This window comes from Manduca sexta, chromosome 12 (genome assembly GCF_014839805.1).
Source record: "Manduca sexta isolate Smith_Timp_Sample1 chromosome 12, JHU_Msex_v1.0, whole genome shotgun sequence".
Lineage (NCBI taxonomy): Eukaryota > Metazoa > Arthropoda > Insecta > Lepidoptera > Sphingidae > Manduca > Manduca sexta.
Genome location: NC_051126.1, coordinates 6622326 through 6639948, shown reverse-complemented (window position 1 = coordinate 6639948; position 17623 = coordinate 6622326). Strand labels below are relative to the sequence as shown.

Here is a 17623-nt window from a genome sequence, read left to right as displayed (position 1 = left end):
TGACAAATCAATGATCTACTTACTTTCTACAGGATCCTACATCGACTTTCCCAGCGTCGTAGAGCCGAAGCGAGCGGAGTTCCTTTTCCGAGCTTCCGTACAGAGCTGATCCATCTAGGAAGGAGGTGGCCAAGTTCATCTGCTCACGATGTTCTGAAGAAATTTTATCAATGAAGTATGAAGGCGTAAGTAAGAAATAGTTATCGTTGAAGAAATACTAAAGAACCGATTAAATTAAATTTTAATAACTATTACACATACTTATGATTGTCACCTAAATCGGTGAATTATTACAAGGATAATAATGTAGTCAAATATATTTAAGTAGCGTATTTGTTTTCAATTTGACTGGTCTCTAGCGTAGGTTGTAGTTGTTTCTAATTGCTGTTACTTATAGACGAGTGGCGCCATTTTTTACATATATGAAACATATATCTTCGTCGAGTGCTAGACTGTGACAAATATTTGCTGTAACGATTATGTGAATATTGCAAAACGCGTAGAAAAGTTGCTGGCGATCGTCACATCGCTTCCTCGTACGTGCAATATGTAACACTTACAAGTTTACAACCAGACGCAGTGAGATGTTCGGGTCTACGACTTATAAGGTTGCCACAAACCCATTCGCTAACATAGAGATATGAACAATGTTTTATTTAACATTGTTTTATACTAAAGTAACAATAAAAATGATTTATATTTTTTATTATAAATAAGTAAAATAAATCGTATCTAAGCAAGAATGTGAGACTTGGCATGACCATAGCCAAAATGCTTTTCTACATCGTTAACGCTAATATTATGTATAGTATTATCATATCCTAGCGATAGACTTATCGTTGGGATATATCAATTCCATACATTTTTTTCTATCAGATTTAACGATTGTAAAAAGGCATCTTGACTACGGGCACTGATATTGTAATATTGTGACACCTAACTTATAAAAGTAATAAGAAGGTACCAACATTATCCCACTTCTCGTAAATTGTACCCTAACTTTATTTTAATCATGCGACATGTTACAAGCATTCATAGATATTATTGGTATTTAAATAATGAACATATTCATAAGTTCATTATATCGGTCTGAAATGTTTTGAATAAAAAGTGTTGCATTGGCTTGTTATTCAGATGTCTTACTTAATCTTTAGTATTTAACGTTCTATTTTAATTTAATATCGGATTTTAATTATATATCAGAGTATCGTATTTTCAGAAAATGTTGTAAATAAGATGACATTTTCGTACAAATATTGGTTTAATAATAACTGGTACGGAAGAGCATAAACGTTGCAGTGTAATTCAGAAAGCAACTATTTTACACACCCATCACATTCAGAAATCATTTTTTTTTAATCTTTGAAGGAACCAAAATAAAATCTTAAATTTGGTTTCACATTTTAAGTAAAACTTACCAAATCCACAAGAATCAATATTTCTCGCTGGAGCTGAACGTGTGTATTCGCAATGGGAGCTGCCGCAGTTCTGTAACAAAAATGATAATTCAAATAAAACAGAAGATTACTGGTGATAGCATATACTTTATATCGGCTCAGATAGCGACCACCGTACAAAAGCTGTTAAAACCCGCCATAGCGGCCCATGTGTGTCGCGTTCCGGGATCAGCCTGTGTATATCCAGTGCTAACAGAGCCGCATGAACATGTCGACTGTCGAGGGATAATCAACCCTCATCAGTCGAGTTTCTATTGGACCCCACTCCACTAACCATCAGGTGCAGTTGGGACACTTTGTTTTGCACGAATAAAAAAAAGAAAATTTTGCTTCTACAAAATTAACAATTAAGTGTTGACGATCCCATTGGGTGTTAAATCTAGTGCCTATATTAATAGTTATATAAATAACATAATATTAAGCCGGATATTATTAACTGGTTATACGGTCACCAATACGTTTGACGTCACTTTTAAACAGAAGAGAATATTTAATGACTTATTTAAACATCTGCCTGAACAATCATGTTTATCTCATTACTATATTCCACGTAGAAATAATACACTGGCATATAATTTAATTATAAAATGTATGCTCACGCATAATATATGGATACGTGAAGATGGTCCCAAGTGGTCATATATTATGTGTGTGCATATTTACAATCTGCTTAGATTTTCAATATAATAATAATATTTATTTACCGGTATGCAAATATAACATGAATGCGGATGTTTTTAAAATACTTAATTATATTACAATATGTGTAAAACCGCATCTCTGACATAATACAGAGATTATTCAACAAACTTTTCTTTACAAATTCTTTAGTACGCCATCACATGACTGACAATGGGCCAGTGGGCCAATTTTAAAGAATTACCGTCGGCATGCATGGACAATGAACGAAATAACGTAATTGGCGCAACACACACAACTTTCACTGGCCATCCGAAGCATACGTAATTCACATGAATGGCATTACTTAGAGTAAAGAGTAAACATTGCGTAATGCCCATTACCATAGATATGTCATGCAAAAGTTAATTTGCTTCTATACAGTTAGATGAAAATCTGTTGAAAGCGTAACGTTAATGTGCATACAGCTAGAAAATTTATTAGGCGTTTAAATTGATTTTAGGCATGCCTGTTTAATTAGTTCGCGTAAATCGCTTCAGTTAGCGATATCCCGTGACGAAATGATTACTGAATAGCGTTAATAAGGCGCCGCGCTGCAGTTTTGTAGTAATAGGTTTCTCGGGGACAAATTATTAGCACCAACGAGCATACTAAGTTGATGAATCTTATATTAAAAAAAAACATTCACGTCGAATTGATAACTTCTTCCTTTTTGAAGTCGGTTAATAAAACTATTTTACGGATTTTATCGCTGTTTATTATATTATAATTTTCTAAGACTTTGCTGCTTTCCTGGTCACGGGGGGGACTGAGATGTTGTGGTCGTCCGAAAAGTCAAAGTTAAGTTTCTACATTTTACAATAATACAAAATTTTAATTGTTTTAGCTATTGACGGTTCGATTTACTTATGAATGAACCATTTATTTTCAAGTGCCAGTCAATTTTTAAGTAAATTAGAATTGTTTTATATCGCAATAAATTACCACCTAATTTAAAATCCACGTTAGTGTACGTCTTCCGTTGTTTCTTGCGCAAATGGTTAACTAATTTGAGTTTTTCGACAATGAAAATGAGTGTCGAAAATTTACTCCATTTTATATTTTTATTATTACAAAACATTACGCTTTGTTGTTATTTCTTTCTTCATTTCTTTGGATTCGCTTCCATGATCATATTTTATTAATTTTATGTAATCGAAACACGAAATCAGTTGAAATTTTGGCTGTAATAAATCAGGGTCGTTCCCTTCGAGGAATCGTTACCAAGATATAATTTATAACCGTTCAACGATCATGTTGAAGTATTTTGAATTTAGTCTACTTAAACAAAACAATATATAAGCTTATTATTTGTAACGTAGATTTATCCTATTTCTTTGCTATAAAGCGCTTATTTATTAGCTTTGAGTAACATTTTACTTTTTAAGTAATTTGATTTCCTTTGTCCTTTGTTTTGATTGTCCTAACGTTGTTTCTTTATCATTATTGTCCGCCAGTGGGTACTCTTCCCTCTAAAATTTTCAAATCAACTGTAATAAGTGCCATGTATCCAGAGACTTGTTGCTACATTTAATGATAAAAAAAATATTTACAAAAATATACTGATGTCCAATAATTAAAGTGTGGGTATGATGGATTATTTTTATGTGACTACTTGTACATACCGCTTTCACTACAACGTAACCTTTATGGACACTTCACGGGTATCTCAAAATACGAAATAAATTATGTTCTATTACCACATCAAAATCGTCAGTTTTAGATGGACGTTGGCAAGTTGTAATTATTTTGTTATCAATTTAAAATTTGATGACTTCAAAAACATTTCCGGTATTAGCAAAAGTCACGTGTTCTATCTGGATAAAAAGATTAATAGCGAGCAATTTTAGTTATAGCAAAAAATTATCACGTCACACGTCTCAAAAATTGGCGTTTTTAATATTTGACAGCATCCAGTTAATTCGGAATGGTCTACGTTGGCATCATTATTCAATCGCTATTGTTAATTTATTTAGCAGCAACTGTCGACCAATCATCAGTTTAGAGCTATTACGCACTGTCAACTGGTCGCCAGCGACTGTCGCTCGTCGACCAATTCATAATCAGAGTCGCCCGATCGATAGGTGACTAAGTGCGTATACACCTATATTAAACTATAGAAAGTCACAGTCATCGTCGACCGAGTTGCTGGCAACTAGTCGACGAGCTCTGAGGGTCTACTTTGAAAAACGAACGTCGGTCCGAAACCAAGAAACGATGCACCTCGCATTTATTTTTACAACCAAATTATTTCGGATCCGTCACCGTTCTGTAGCTTACGTTAGTAATAGGATCAATTCCTCGTATAGTTTTTTTTTTTGAGAAAGCAGTGGAATTTATTCTCGCAGATAGTTTTAAAAAGGGATGACGAAACCCTATAAGTTCTTACAAATTCCATGTCTGAAATATTGCGATAAACGGATCGAATCCGTCATCGGATCAGTAACACTTCGTAGTAACAAAACGTGCGATCCGTCATCCGAAACTACGGATTTCGCTTTTCGAAGTAGACCCTCTGATGGGTTACGAACAAATTGACGCAACTGGCATGCATAATAATAGGGGACCGGCCTATGCTTGATTTTGCACATTATTCTATATGTAATGCTTAATAATACGAAAAAGAAGCACTTCTGCGAAAACTGCATAAAAATTGGTTAAAAAATGAGCGAGTAATTCATATTTAAAATATTGTAATGTGCAGAAGTGGGCGCGATGTGGGGGTATCGCTTCATCTCTTTCTTTCGCACGCGTCGTAATTCCCGATGACGTCACGTGTGGGTATTTCGTGTCTTTTCTGTTTCTTGTTAACTACCCCTTTCACCGAAATTCAAACACTTATAAGTTGTTGATTTTTTACCGGACTTTAATAATTCCTTCTGTGTTATAATTTATATTATGTAAATATTTGATAATAGTAAAGAACAAAAATGAGTCCGGTACCCTATTGTATGAATACAAAATATTTCTGATTTCTTGTTTACTTTTGAGTTCTGTGTAAACATGAAGTAAATTAATATAGTGAACATGAGAGGCTTCGAAATACAAATTACCGTCTGTATTACAAACTGCACTAGACATTCTTATATATTCTCAACATAATATTAACATAAAGGCAGATAGTTAAACAGCCTAAATAAGCGCAATAAAGCGCTAAATCATGTTCTATTGATGTGCATATTTGCCCTAATTAGACTACATAGTCTAATTGAATGCAAGTTACAAACATTTGTAACTCGCATTCACTTTGTATTCACCACCATAATGGTTCTTATTAGGAGCATATATAATGCTTGAAATCATTTGAAATGAAATAATTTGTGTTTGAACCTGTAAAATGTTATACCATATTTAGATGCCTTTAGTATAGAACTACAAAGGTGACAAAAATTCCAGAGCTCCGGAATTTTTGTCGACTTGTCCAATATGAACAATTAATGCATTGGTCGTTGTATAGGTATCATAATTGTAAAATTGCTTTACCAGGGACCAAATCATTGAAGGCAATAATAATACGTTATTCAAAATAATTTTATTGAGTTTTTACAGTATCATGTCAAGTTTATAGTTGAGAGGCCAAATGAAGCAATAAGTGAAATATTTCCTACATTCGTGGGACATCCAAAAGTTATAGGAACTGATGTAAAGACATGCGATAGACGTTAAATTGTCGCGTGATAGGGCAGGTCAATTATTTCTGTACTGAATCTCTCACTCACGGTTTCAGCAATCAATAACGTAATTGTTTATTACTATATGCCACTACTGTATATGACATAATGTTTAAAGTAATAATAGTTATCTTTCAATATGATAATTAAACAATAAATTTCGAAACGTTTGTTCAAAATTCCAATGCTTTTATGATCTGCCGGAAATTATCAGGTATTTATAAACGTGTTAATAATTTATAGAATAGGAAGTATAAAAACAACAATAGAAGAGAATTACTTAAGTCTTTTTAAATCAGCTGAACGAAATTTTGTTGAATTAGTAAAGGTCATTATTCGAAAAAGTCACGTTTGTATTAACGGAAATTAACTTTTATATAATGGACTTTGATTGTATATAAATTTATAACCTATAAAGAAGTTGTTCAAATATTATTTTTAAAACGAGCACACATATAAAGATTAACATCCAAGGCAAGTACGTTCCTATACTAACAAACATTGAATCTCCACAACATAACTTAAGTCAATTTTGATCGCCTATGAGCATGCAATGCAACTAATCTACAGACGTCAAAATCCATCATTACCCGTCCGAATTAAGATCATAGATAATAAGGCGTATTATGCAGGAGGTCGTCTGACAAGTTCAAGTGGAGCCGTCATAAAAAATCCAAGTAGCTCGCATCATTAGTCAGATGATTACGTTGCCTGTTGGTTTGCGACACCATCCGTTCCTCTTAACAAAAAGCATGCATCCGTTGGCCTTCGCCGATGTGTGAATCTGCATCCTCAAGGCGTTAACTAAGATATAATTTTAAGCATTGCAGCGACAAACGAAACATTGTGAAATGAGCTTTAAGGTTATGTCTAGGTTTGTGCGTAAGATTTCTAGATATTTACGTGAAAGAATTGTTAATTTCCAAGTTTCAAAATACACAGAGTACAATATTCTGTGAATAAAATCATATTGTAAAATTGAGATCTAATAATATTTTTTCGTTATAATTTTCAAGAAAATATATTTTATTGCTTTAAAAAATGCTTTATTCATGACGTAGGCAAACATAGTTGCGCTTACAATAATTCAAGGCACATGAGAATATTTAATTATTGCTTAAATAAATTCGCTTGTATAGCTAAAGATATTTTATCATTACAATAAATATTAAGTATTTTATATTGATTTACTTTTTAAGACAACTGTATCGTACTTACATTAAATTATTAGTTTTGTTCAACGACTTGATCTTTCGCTTTTATTATTTTATTTATTTTATCCAAATGAGATCATCGTAATGGAAGTATCTACAGTTTTCTTTTTTGACGGCGCGTGTTTATTAACCTTGGCCTTAATAAAGTGTTGTTCTGTATTCAATGTTGATTGAAATATAGTCTTTATACCTTAGATCATATACATTAGAAATAGTTATCTAAATCGTAAAAAATAAAAGATTCTCCAGATCGGACAGATACAGGACGGAAATATTCTCCAGATTCTCGAGTAACGGACATTTTTTGTTACGGCCAATCCCCAAACATTTCTAATAATAGGTAAAATAAATCAAAATTACCTTATTCCCATTAGCCGTCGCCAGAAGATCATCCATGAGCAACTGTCCCCACGCAGCCAGCATACTGGTGACGTAATCATGGTCGGCAGGCTGCGTCAGTTGGTTCACAGCGCGAACTGCTAGGGCGGGCTCTGGGAGGTGGGGCACCGTCTGAGGTTGTGACACCCCTAGAATAAGATGTAGAAGGTAATGCACATTTGAAAATTTATCAGAATATTTAAATACATATCTGTAGCACACAGATATTGCACCTTATTTATATTGCATTAGAATTTATTATGTAGTGGTGTTGGTGTTTCTATCAGAATAAATATTTATAAGATTTGTAGTAAATATAAATATTTATCAAGTTTGTATTTTTTGCAGGATCTGGACGTAAAAACTAAGTTTAATTATTTCTACGTGCTTAAAAAATTGTTTTTACCCCATATTAGAGTAGGACAAGCTTAAGTGGCAGAAGCAATGGTCAAGCCGATATGACGTCATTTAATGGCTTACATTATTCCATATTTTTTATTTTTATATTACTAATATATATTATGGCATGCGTTGACAGTTAAGATAAAAAACATGAGTAAATGTCAACAACTCTTAAAATATAAGCAGTGTAAGTATAACTTCTACCTGAACTCAAATTTTGACGTGTACCGGATGCCATCACGAAATGATAATAAATCACTCTGTAGTTAATTCAGTTTTTATAGTTGATACTCAAATTAACAAATAGCTCGCATTCCTCTCCTACATTAATTGCATCAAGAAGTTCTAAGTAATTAGATACGTGGATTTCGAGGTACAAATTTATGATATAATAATGGTTTAGAAGGGAGCTGTTATAATTTATTAGGTAGTTAATCCGATGCATATTCATTTGACGTTGCTCCAATTTGGAATGCTTCAATATAAATTAAGTTTAGTTTAACTGCTGGTCATCAGTTATTATTATAAAGTTGGTATCCAGTCATATTAATTATAGGTTTGCATTTATAAGGCCTTCTACGCGCGATAAACTTATAGAATTATCGACACATACATCTTTATAGCTAGTGCAACAGATTTTCGTAATTTTATTATATCAATTCACAATAAAATTGCCAGATACTATCCTAAAATAGCAATCAAGTATAAGTATAAAGTATGCATAACATTTAGATAATATCGATGCGTCCGTTTCTATGTTAAAAAATCTGGTAAGTATATTATAATTGCGTATTAAGGTTAACAAAAATCTTTAATGGTAAATGATAGTATTTTGTTTTTTTTAAACTTGCAAACCAAAAAAGGATGCCTTTGTAAGTATTATGTTATAAGTATTAATTTAATTATAATTACTTAGATGATAAAAATACATACCACCACCCAGCTATTGTTATTTAATATGATCAAATATTTTTGTAATTTTAATAAATGTTATGCGTTTTTAATTAAATTTTTAATTTCTCTAACTTATATTTTGTTTTTTAATTTCTATAAATTGCTTATATAAGTACTTCACGTCTTTTTCTTCAAGTTCAAAATACATATTTTTAATAAACTCAGATTAAAGCATTAAATATCAAAGTTCAGTGCCTAATTGAATATCTTGATTCTTCCTTCGGCCTTACCTTTCCCAATTATTTCTGAGGACGACGATTATTGCCGGGTAATGTGGTGTGATAGCTTTTATAGTAGTAAATGATGCTTAACATCACCTTATCTAGACTATTATATGAAGCCGAAGAGTTTGTTAGTAAATGTGCTTATCTCAGGAACTACTACACCGAATACAGGAGAACAATAGTTAAAGTAATATGTTAAAATCAAATGCAATCATATTTTTACGTTCAATGAATTGATATTTCTCTGTCACAGTCAATCCACATTAAAGTTATTAAGCAGTTCATGTAGAAGCTATTTTCTTGCCTTAACAATTCAATCAATTTTGATTACATAAGCATTACCGCTGACATTTAGCCGTATCGTCCATTGTTGAGCTTCCGCATGCTGAGTGTGACGATTCACGTACATTAACGTTCTTCGTGTTACGTTTATTTGTATTCTAAACCTATTACGGCACTCGGTTTGTTGTTTAAGTTACTAAAAACCTGCATGTGCTAATAATATGCGGCTCGTTTTGTTTCTTTTAGGCATCTGGGTTATGGGCATTTGATTTTCTTGTATGGCCTTATTATTATTACACTTACACATATACTTTTTAGAGAATCTGTATAAATTGGATTATTAATTATATGACTAAAGATCCTATTGACAAGAATATAAGGGTAAACGTTGGAACTAAAACCTATTTCGCAGTTTTGCCACTGATCAGCAACTCAGCTAAGTTCGTCACCATAATCTTGTTTCGACTTTATAAAAAAATATTGTCAATAATGCAAATGAAAATAGATAGCCTTCTTCAGGAGTGACCTCCTTTTTGTTAAAACCGTATTCGAGACCTGTGCAATTTATTAAACAACTCACTTTGTTCTGATGGTTTCAGAGTGACCTTAATTTCGTGTTTATAAATTGCATTGATTTTATTAATACAAACCCGGTTTTACTTTTCGGTACATTTGTATGAATGTAGTGCATAAATGTGTATTGTATTAATCTCCCCAGGTACCTACGTTTCTGTATTAACGTGAAAAAGTTATGGTTAAATATCTAGCATTAATATTAATAAGATATAATATCAGCCCCGTTTATGCACTTCCACTGCTGGGCACGGGCCTCCTCCGCTAGTTGCTACTGAGAGGGTTAAGGTCTCAGTTCACCACGCTGGCCTAGTGCGGGTTGGTAGACTTCATATGCCTTCGAAATTATTATGGGAAACTTTTCAGGTATGCAAGTTTTCTTCACCGTTAAAGTAAGCGATAATTCACAACGAATACACACAGAATTAATAAGACAATAAAAGTTAAAAATAATTTTGTTTCAATAATAAAGAATTTGCCTGACTTATTTACCATGCTACAAGTTTTTATATAACTTAAAAATTCGCTCGTATTTATTCTGTTTATTAAGGGACAAGTTTTGTTCTAATCACGGAAGGAACAACAAGCCATTTTTACGCAATATTAATATTGTCTCATCACAAACACTCACGGTTGAAAATGGTTTTGAGTTCCAAAATTATAGCTGATTACATCAGTCAGTCACTGTTTGATTAAAAGTAAAATCAAACATGTGAAGATTCTTAGAATTTACGCTCATGGAGTGTGTTAAGTATACAATGATGACAATACCTATATGGCGTATTAATAATCTGAAATGGATATTATTATTTAAACCTAAAATATAAAAGTAAATCGTGAATCCTAAACTAAATCGAAATATATGTTAGGGTGCCTTTAGACGGATTAGGGCCCCCTGACCTTACACTATATTATAGTTTAATTAGTTTTGTTACATCAATTATTATTCTCATTTAGTATTTATATATATACACTCTTACCCCCTTATTCATAAACGTTTTTTATCTAACGAGCGAGTAAGGCTGTGATAACAAGTCTGTTTCTCAGTGCTGACGGCATGGCAGTCTTCACAGTGCGTAGACGTAGGGCCGTTGTGATTGGCTAATATTGAACACAACAATAATAACCAATCACAACGGCCCTATATTTCTCAGTGCCGTTGGGCACTGAGAAACAGGCTTGTTATCACAGCTTTACTCCGTCCTTAGATAAAAAACGTTTATGAATAAGGGGGTTAGTATAATACACTTGTAACTCATTAAGCTGTGTCATTGTTTTAAACCATTTATGGTTTTATAGCGTGAAGTGAAGTAATTTATTCATAGTTGTATATGAAAACCTTTAGATCTCGTGTCTTGATGTTTGATATTTATAAAAAAGAAGCATGGCCGTGTATATAGAGGTCAAATCAACAATAATTATGGTATTAAAGTTAATATGCTTTTTACCCGACTACGTCACAAGGAGGGTTATAATTAAAAAAATATGCTAAAGATATGAGATTCCAATGTTATATCTGTGCAAAATTTATATTTTAAATTATTGAGTAAATGGTTTTAAAAAAGGTAATGACTTAGATATGCGCCATTTAAATTGATTATATGTCTGTTTGTTATATTTTGGGATGTAATTCGGGTGCTTACTAATGTACAAAATTCGTAGTAGTAGAGCGCGCGTTTAGTACGCGAATAAAATTTCGTAGATTGTATACATACAAAATATTTGCTTCTTTTATATAATTTTAAACCATTTGGAAATACAAGGATTTAAAATATAAATAAGGTTACACCGTATTAAATACTTATTAGTATTAATAATTCACATTACTATCCAAGAGAAAATGCCTGTTATTAAGTTAAGGCGGACTTAAAACGAATAGGTAAATATATGTCGGAGATCGAACTAATTATTGCCTTCATAATTGAGTTGTTTATGATTTTGTAACAGAGCCGAGGCTACGCTTCGGGCGAGTTCTGGACACCATCACGTTAAGCCGTTGTGGAAACTATCAAGGATAGGGCTGCGTCTCTTCATTAAAAGCGGTTTATATTTTGACGTGCAAGGAGTATTCATGTAGTTTTAACCTCTATACATTGTGACGTTTGCTTTTAATAGCAGTTTGAATATGGAATTCCTTTGTAAAATATATAGCCTGTGTATTGGAACGATAATGGAGTAATTACTTGTACTGTGATATCGTAATTGATTGTAATAATGGTATGGAAGTACATGGACTTGAGTCCTTAACTCTCTACTCTATTGTTTTATACAAGTGTAAGTGTAATCATTGCTATGAAATTGCACAGCCAGTAAATAATCTATTTTGTTACTCGTATTACTCATGGAAAGCCCAGATCATTCATTCAATTTATAAATAAAAAATCTAAAATTTTTAAGAAAATATTTAAGAAACTAACTTAGCAAACGGCGAGTTCACAGGTCGCGCATATTACAACTATTAGAGATCTAGTATTTCTTTATATTTGTTGTGTGATATTTAAAGATCTTATAAAATATGTAATGGAGCATTTGACTACATATTTTAATTATTTATGTAATATATTTTTTTAAATAGGGGTTAATTAAACATTCCCTACACAAGTTACAACGTCCAGTTGTTTTAAATAATCATTTATAAGTCAAGCAAGTTTTTTACTTAAAATCCACCATTGCACACGAACAGAAAAAGTCTATAGAAATCGGTCGATGTTAATCTTTACAAGGAGTCTCAAATTCCCCTAGGTTACTCAAGGGCTTCTGCGTGGGTAAACCCATTCCCGCCGATGCAATGACTAAAGAGTAGCTACTCAGTAAAAACTTTAAATATATTTTTAATTTACTGTTGCAGTATATATAGCTTTTTCAGTGACAGTAACTGATGAATTAAACCAGAAACCTGACAATACATAATCACCAGTAAATGGTAATATTTATCTCTCTAAATTCATCAAAATGTTTATGTGTTATTGTGACGTTAAATAATATAACGTATCTCACCGTCAGCATAATTCTGCGGCATCAGTCTAAGGAAGATGTCGCCCCGTCTCCCCCAGGGTCGGTGGCGTACATTGTTGCATTCGCCGCTCGCGCTCCGGTACTTGCTTGGCGGGCAAGGCGTGTTTGAGTTGTCGTCCGACGTGCAGTTTTGTCTGTGAGGAATTTGGTTTATAGTTGGTGATGGAAGATTAGTGATGCGGAAATAATAATAAAGGGATCTGTTGTTCATTGTACGAAGATATTGCGCAGACGCAGTGACAATGTTGTTGACACACTACACTGTGAAATTAGTATTTTTTTCGGCAACTGTGAGTTTAATAGTAGTTGACAGGAGTGTAGTGTTGTGGCAACTAGTTGAAAACCTTTGCGTGAAGCCTAATGATATAAAGACAAGGTCTTGATAGTTGAAACCCATATTTTCCATGTGATTATGTATATAATATCTAAGTCATTAGTGGAAATATTGCACAAATTGGGTAAAAACATTTTGCAGTGATATTAATTAGTTCGTTAAGGGCAAGGAAATGGTATTTAATCTTCAAAGTTACCGAGTACCGATGTGAATGGACTTCAGGTCCACTTAGACCCTCATTATATTAACTATAGTTAAAATGTATAGTAAATTACTTACGCATCATTAGCGCCCAGCGCAAATCTTCGTTCCAAAGCTAACGCTTCGCTCACAACTCGCCTCAGGTCGCTAGGGACCGATTGTAAATTATCGTCTGTTTTGCTTTTCTGGGCGCATGTTTGTATCGTGAACGCTACGGCAAAAAGCAATAGACTTCTCCTTAACCTGGAACAAAAGAAATAATCTTATTAATATTATAAATAAAGAGTTTAATTAATATATTTGAATATCTGTTTGAAGTAAATGCCGATCCCACTGAACAGATTTGGATTAATTTTAGCACAGTGATTGACGACGCCATCCCCTAAAACGTATAGGTAATTAATTCTGGAATAGATGCTGATGATGCTGCAGGACTGTTATATCGAAAAGATCTACCATGCAGCAGAAACCTCTAACACAACACCTAGTGACAAAAAAATATGTGGTATTACAAATACTTTCTTTAATATATAGGTATGGTAATTCCTTATTAAAAATGACGTAAATAACCGTAATCCCTCACATGTTGTAATAGAAATGCTTTTATATTTCATAACCGAAATTAATCGGATTAGCAGCCATGTGTCTCGCATTACCAGTAATGACTTGCATAGTACGTTAAATTTGAAAATCTGAGCAATAGATGATAATCTAAACTTAAATACACATAAAAACTTGACCTTAGTGAACCCTTTTCAATAACAATTTAGACATGAATAAGTCACTAACCCCATTTTTTATATATCAATGTCAGCAGCTAGGAATTGTATAAATAAATCGTGGTCTAACTCGTTTTTTAACATTATTATTTGACAATCACTAATGACCGTTTAAACATAATCTATGAGAAATATAGCCAATAGAATAAGACCGGCTTCATCTGTTTTAAAGCCTGAGAGAACTGTTTTTGACACTCGTCTAAAGGATTTTCGATTCATTGAGTTTTCCTTATTTACGCGCAGTCTTTTTGAAGCAAACTTCTCATTATTAACAAGAATGTAATTAGTAACTTGTTTTTGTATTTATTAGTATTTGTTTTCGTTCTTGTATGTATTAGTTGTGCGTTGGAAATATTGCTTTTGCTTTTCTTTGCTCGATTTTCTTTAATATTTAATTGTAATTGTTTTTTTCCCAAATATTAAATATAAAAAAGCAATCCTAAGAGAATTTTTGTGCTCAACGAATGCCAGAAATGGAACAAGGTCTGACCTATAAGTATTTCCAAACGGTCATGGATGTTGACAGCCATATACTTCTGTTATTGAATCATCTTAGAATACTTTAACAATAAATCATTAGTGTAATAAAGTAGTAATTACTCTTTATGTAGTTAGTTGTTTACTTGTTAATGTTAACACGATTATTGCGATATATTGTGCGATAAATATCAAATAATTTAAAATTATAGTATGGTATTAATAATATAGCTCTTAGAAAAGGAGATGGACATGAAAGCGTTAATACACATAGGAGCGCCTTTCTTTAGCAATGTTGCTATCAAAACCAATACCAACAATATATAATTCGGTGTTGGTAATTTGGCTACAAGACACATAATAATAAATCGAATAAGGATTAAATTAGGTTCAAACACTGTTAAATAAAATTTATCTAAAAATAATATAATTTATTATGATAAAATGATCATAACATACTGATAACATATAATTTATATTTTTATTTTATGTTTCCATATAACAATGCCTACCAAACATGTTTAGTCTATGAATATATTAAAAGAGTATAGTACTAACTTCGAATCGTAAAATGATATTTATAAAATTAAAAAACACGACATTATGTACGCTTTTAATAAAATTAGGTTGATGCTTTGTGGTTTGAGATTTAAGTACTTATTTCTCAAAATATTGTATTGGTATTGCTTCTGTTACCTTCTTTAAATACTCTTTGGTAGATGATCTAGGTCTAAACCTAGAACGATGTATATTAATTAGAGGATTAAATCATAATAAAGGAGAGAAACAAATGTCATTATTTACCGTAACATTCTGTATACTTTGTGTTTGAAAACAACAAAAACATATTCCCATATTTAAAAAATGTACCGAAATAACCTTCTGGAAACGTTATGTGTTTTCTAGGCTATAAAATTAACGTTTTTTTAAACACTGGAATTTATACAACACCTTTCGGTGAGGCGTCTTATATCAGTCGCTATCAAAAGCAAATAAAGACTTAAACTGTATTGCATGATTGTAAAAGATAGTAGAATAGACCAGTAGAATCAAAATATGTACTATGTGTTATTTTATTCCCAAAAAATAGTTTTATAAAACGTTTTGGTCAAGATTACTACGGGTAATTATTATAAAATACGGTTTTAAGTTATTATACGACCATGTAGGAAGTAAAAAATCAGTAACCGGACCGCATACTTACAGATGACCGCAAGTATGCTTTCGTTTTTATCTGGCATCTCTTATGACATATACCGGTTCGAACACTTCATACTTTCTACTCAACTTATGTCATTGACATTGTACAAAAAATTAATCATTCATAACATACAGGGTTAGGAAACCGATTAAAAGATTTTTTTGTATGTGCTTCCAGAGTTTCGCAATAACAATTTGGTTTGTATGTATGTGTGTGTTTTATTAACAATAATACTTATGATTATTATCAGATTTTTTATTTTTTTATTTCCGGTTGAAATAAATATTTTTTGAGAATGAATGAATTCTGTTTAATGTGTAGGTATAAATTGTGCAAATGAATACGAGCAATACAATTTACTTTAAAATATATTTACTGGCAATTTAAATAGTATTTGTTACGTAAAAAAACAGTTCAATAGGCACAACTAGTGAAGTATTAGTAAACAATAAACAAAAGCGAGTTGTAATAATTCGTTTCACTGTGAGAAACTGTTTAATTTACAAAACAATTCTTTGCATATTTCAACAAAACAGTTTCACCATTCACTTTAACGTTTTTGACTAGTTACTCAGCCCGTATTGTGTATACTTAGGTTTATTGTTTTAAAATTAAATCTGTTTCAACTTAAAATAGGTATTGCGAGAATAAATATAATTTATTCACATTTGCAATAATTTCATATTTTGTTAATTATTCACACATAATTTTATGATCCGTGTTATGCCGGTCATTGTCACAACAATATACGTAATTTTTATTTATTTTTACAAATCACCTGATGCAATAGAGTTACAAAACATAAAAATGAATGCATGGATAATTTATTTTAATGCACATCCCACATTTAGTCTCAGGGAAAACCTATTATGCAACAGGATGTGAGACGCCTTGGCACAAAGGCCTACGTAGAATCATTCTGTTAGATCGTCCTCGATTCAGTTCGCGCCGACTCTATGATAATTCTCGCGGAAACTTCGTGACTAAATGAATGTATACAATGTATTCTTAACGAAGGATCAAGAATTGCGATCGTTATCGGCGCTTTTTGATATTTATATCTACTCTTTAAAGACGGTTGACAGTCTGAACACAATTAAAATGTTTATTTACAATGAAATTTGAATATGGAATATAAATCGTCAATATTTTAACTTTATACCAAATTGGTTTTAATTATAAATTCTATCCCATAAAGATAAATTAACTAGGAACTAACGATACGTTTACGGTTTAGAAAGTATATTTTTTAACCATTGCCTTGAAAGGGGACAGGAGCCGGCACGTAGTCAGCTGGCAAGCGTGCGCCTCACAAATGTCAAGCGACTTTCAATCCCGGACCTTTGTGTAATGTTTAATCACAGGCATACGGTAAGAATCGTGTTTTGTGACGAGATAATGAGCTATTTACGTGCAAATTTAATGATTTGTATTGATTGTTTGTTTTGGTAATTTTGATTGATTGTGTTAATGGAATTATTTGTGATAATGACTGGTATTTTTAGTTTTGGAACTCTTTTTAGCTGTGGGGCATAAGGCTAGTTTACTAGATTATAGAGTAGTTTATTGGAAGAAATAGACGTGTTATTGGTATATCGTCAGCTTGATAGTCGTATCATAGTTATATGTGCTTTTATGGTTTAGGTTTTAATCTATGCTAATATTATAATGAAGAAGTTTGTTTTTATGTTTGTTGGGACTAATCTCTGGAACTACTGAACCAATTTTTTAAATTCTTTCACTAATAGGAACCTACATTACCCCCAAATGCTATATTTTATCC

General features: G+C 32.2%; 1 protein-coding gene across 1 annotated transcript in view; it reads right to left on the bottom strand.

Moving 5' to 3' along the window:
* The window catches only part of LOC115440377 (heme peroxidase 2), a 53773-nt gene that overhangs the window by 11530 nt on the left and 24620 nt on the right, over positions 1 to 17623 (bottom strand). The window contains exons 2-6 of the mRNA XM_030164647.2: positions 13462 to 13626; positions 12831 to 12982; positions 7381 to 7547; positions 1419 to 1488; positions 24 to 153 (exon numbers count right to left, since the gene is read on the bottom strand). Of these exons, the coding sequence (XP_030020507.2) occupies positions 24 to 153; positions 1419 to 1488; positions 7381 to 7547; positions 12831 to 12982; positions 13462 to 13626 (684 nt within the window). The remainder of the gene's footprint in view (positions 1 to 23; positions 154 to 1418; positions 1489 to 7380; positions 7548 to 12830; positions 12983 to 13461; positions 13627 to 17623) is intronic.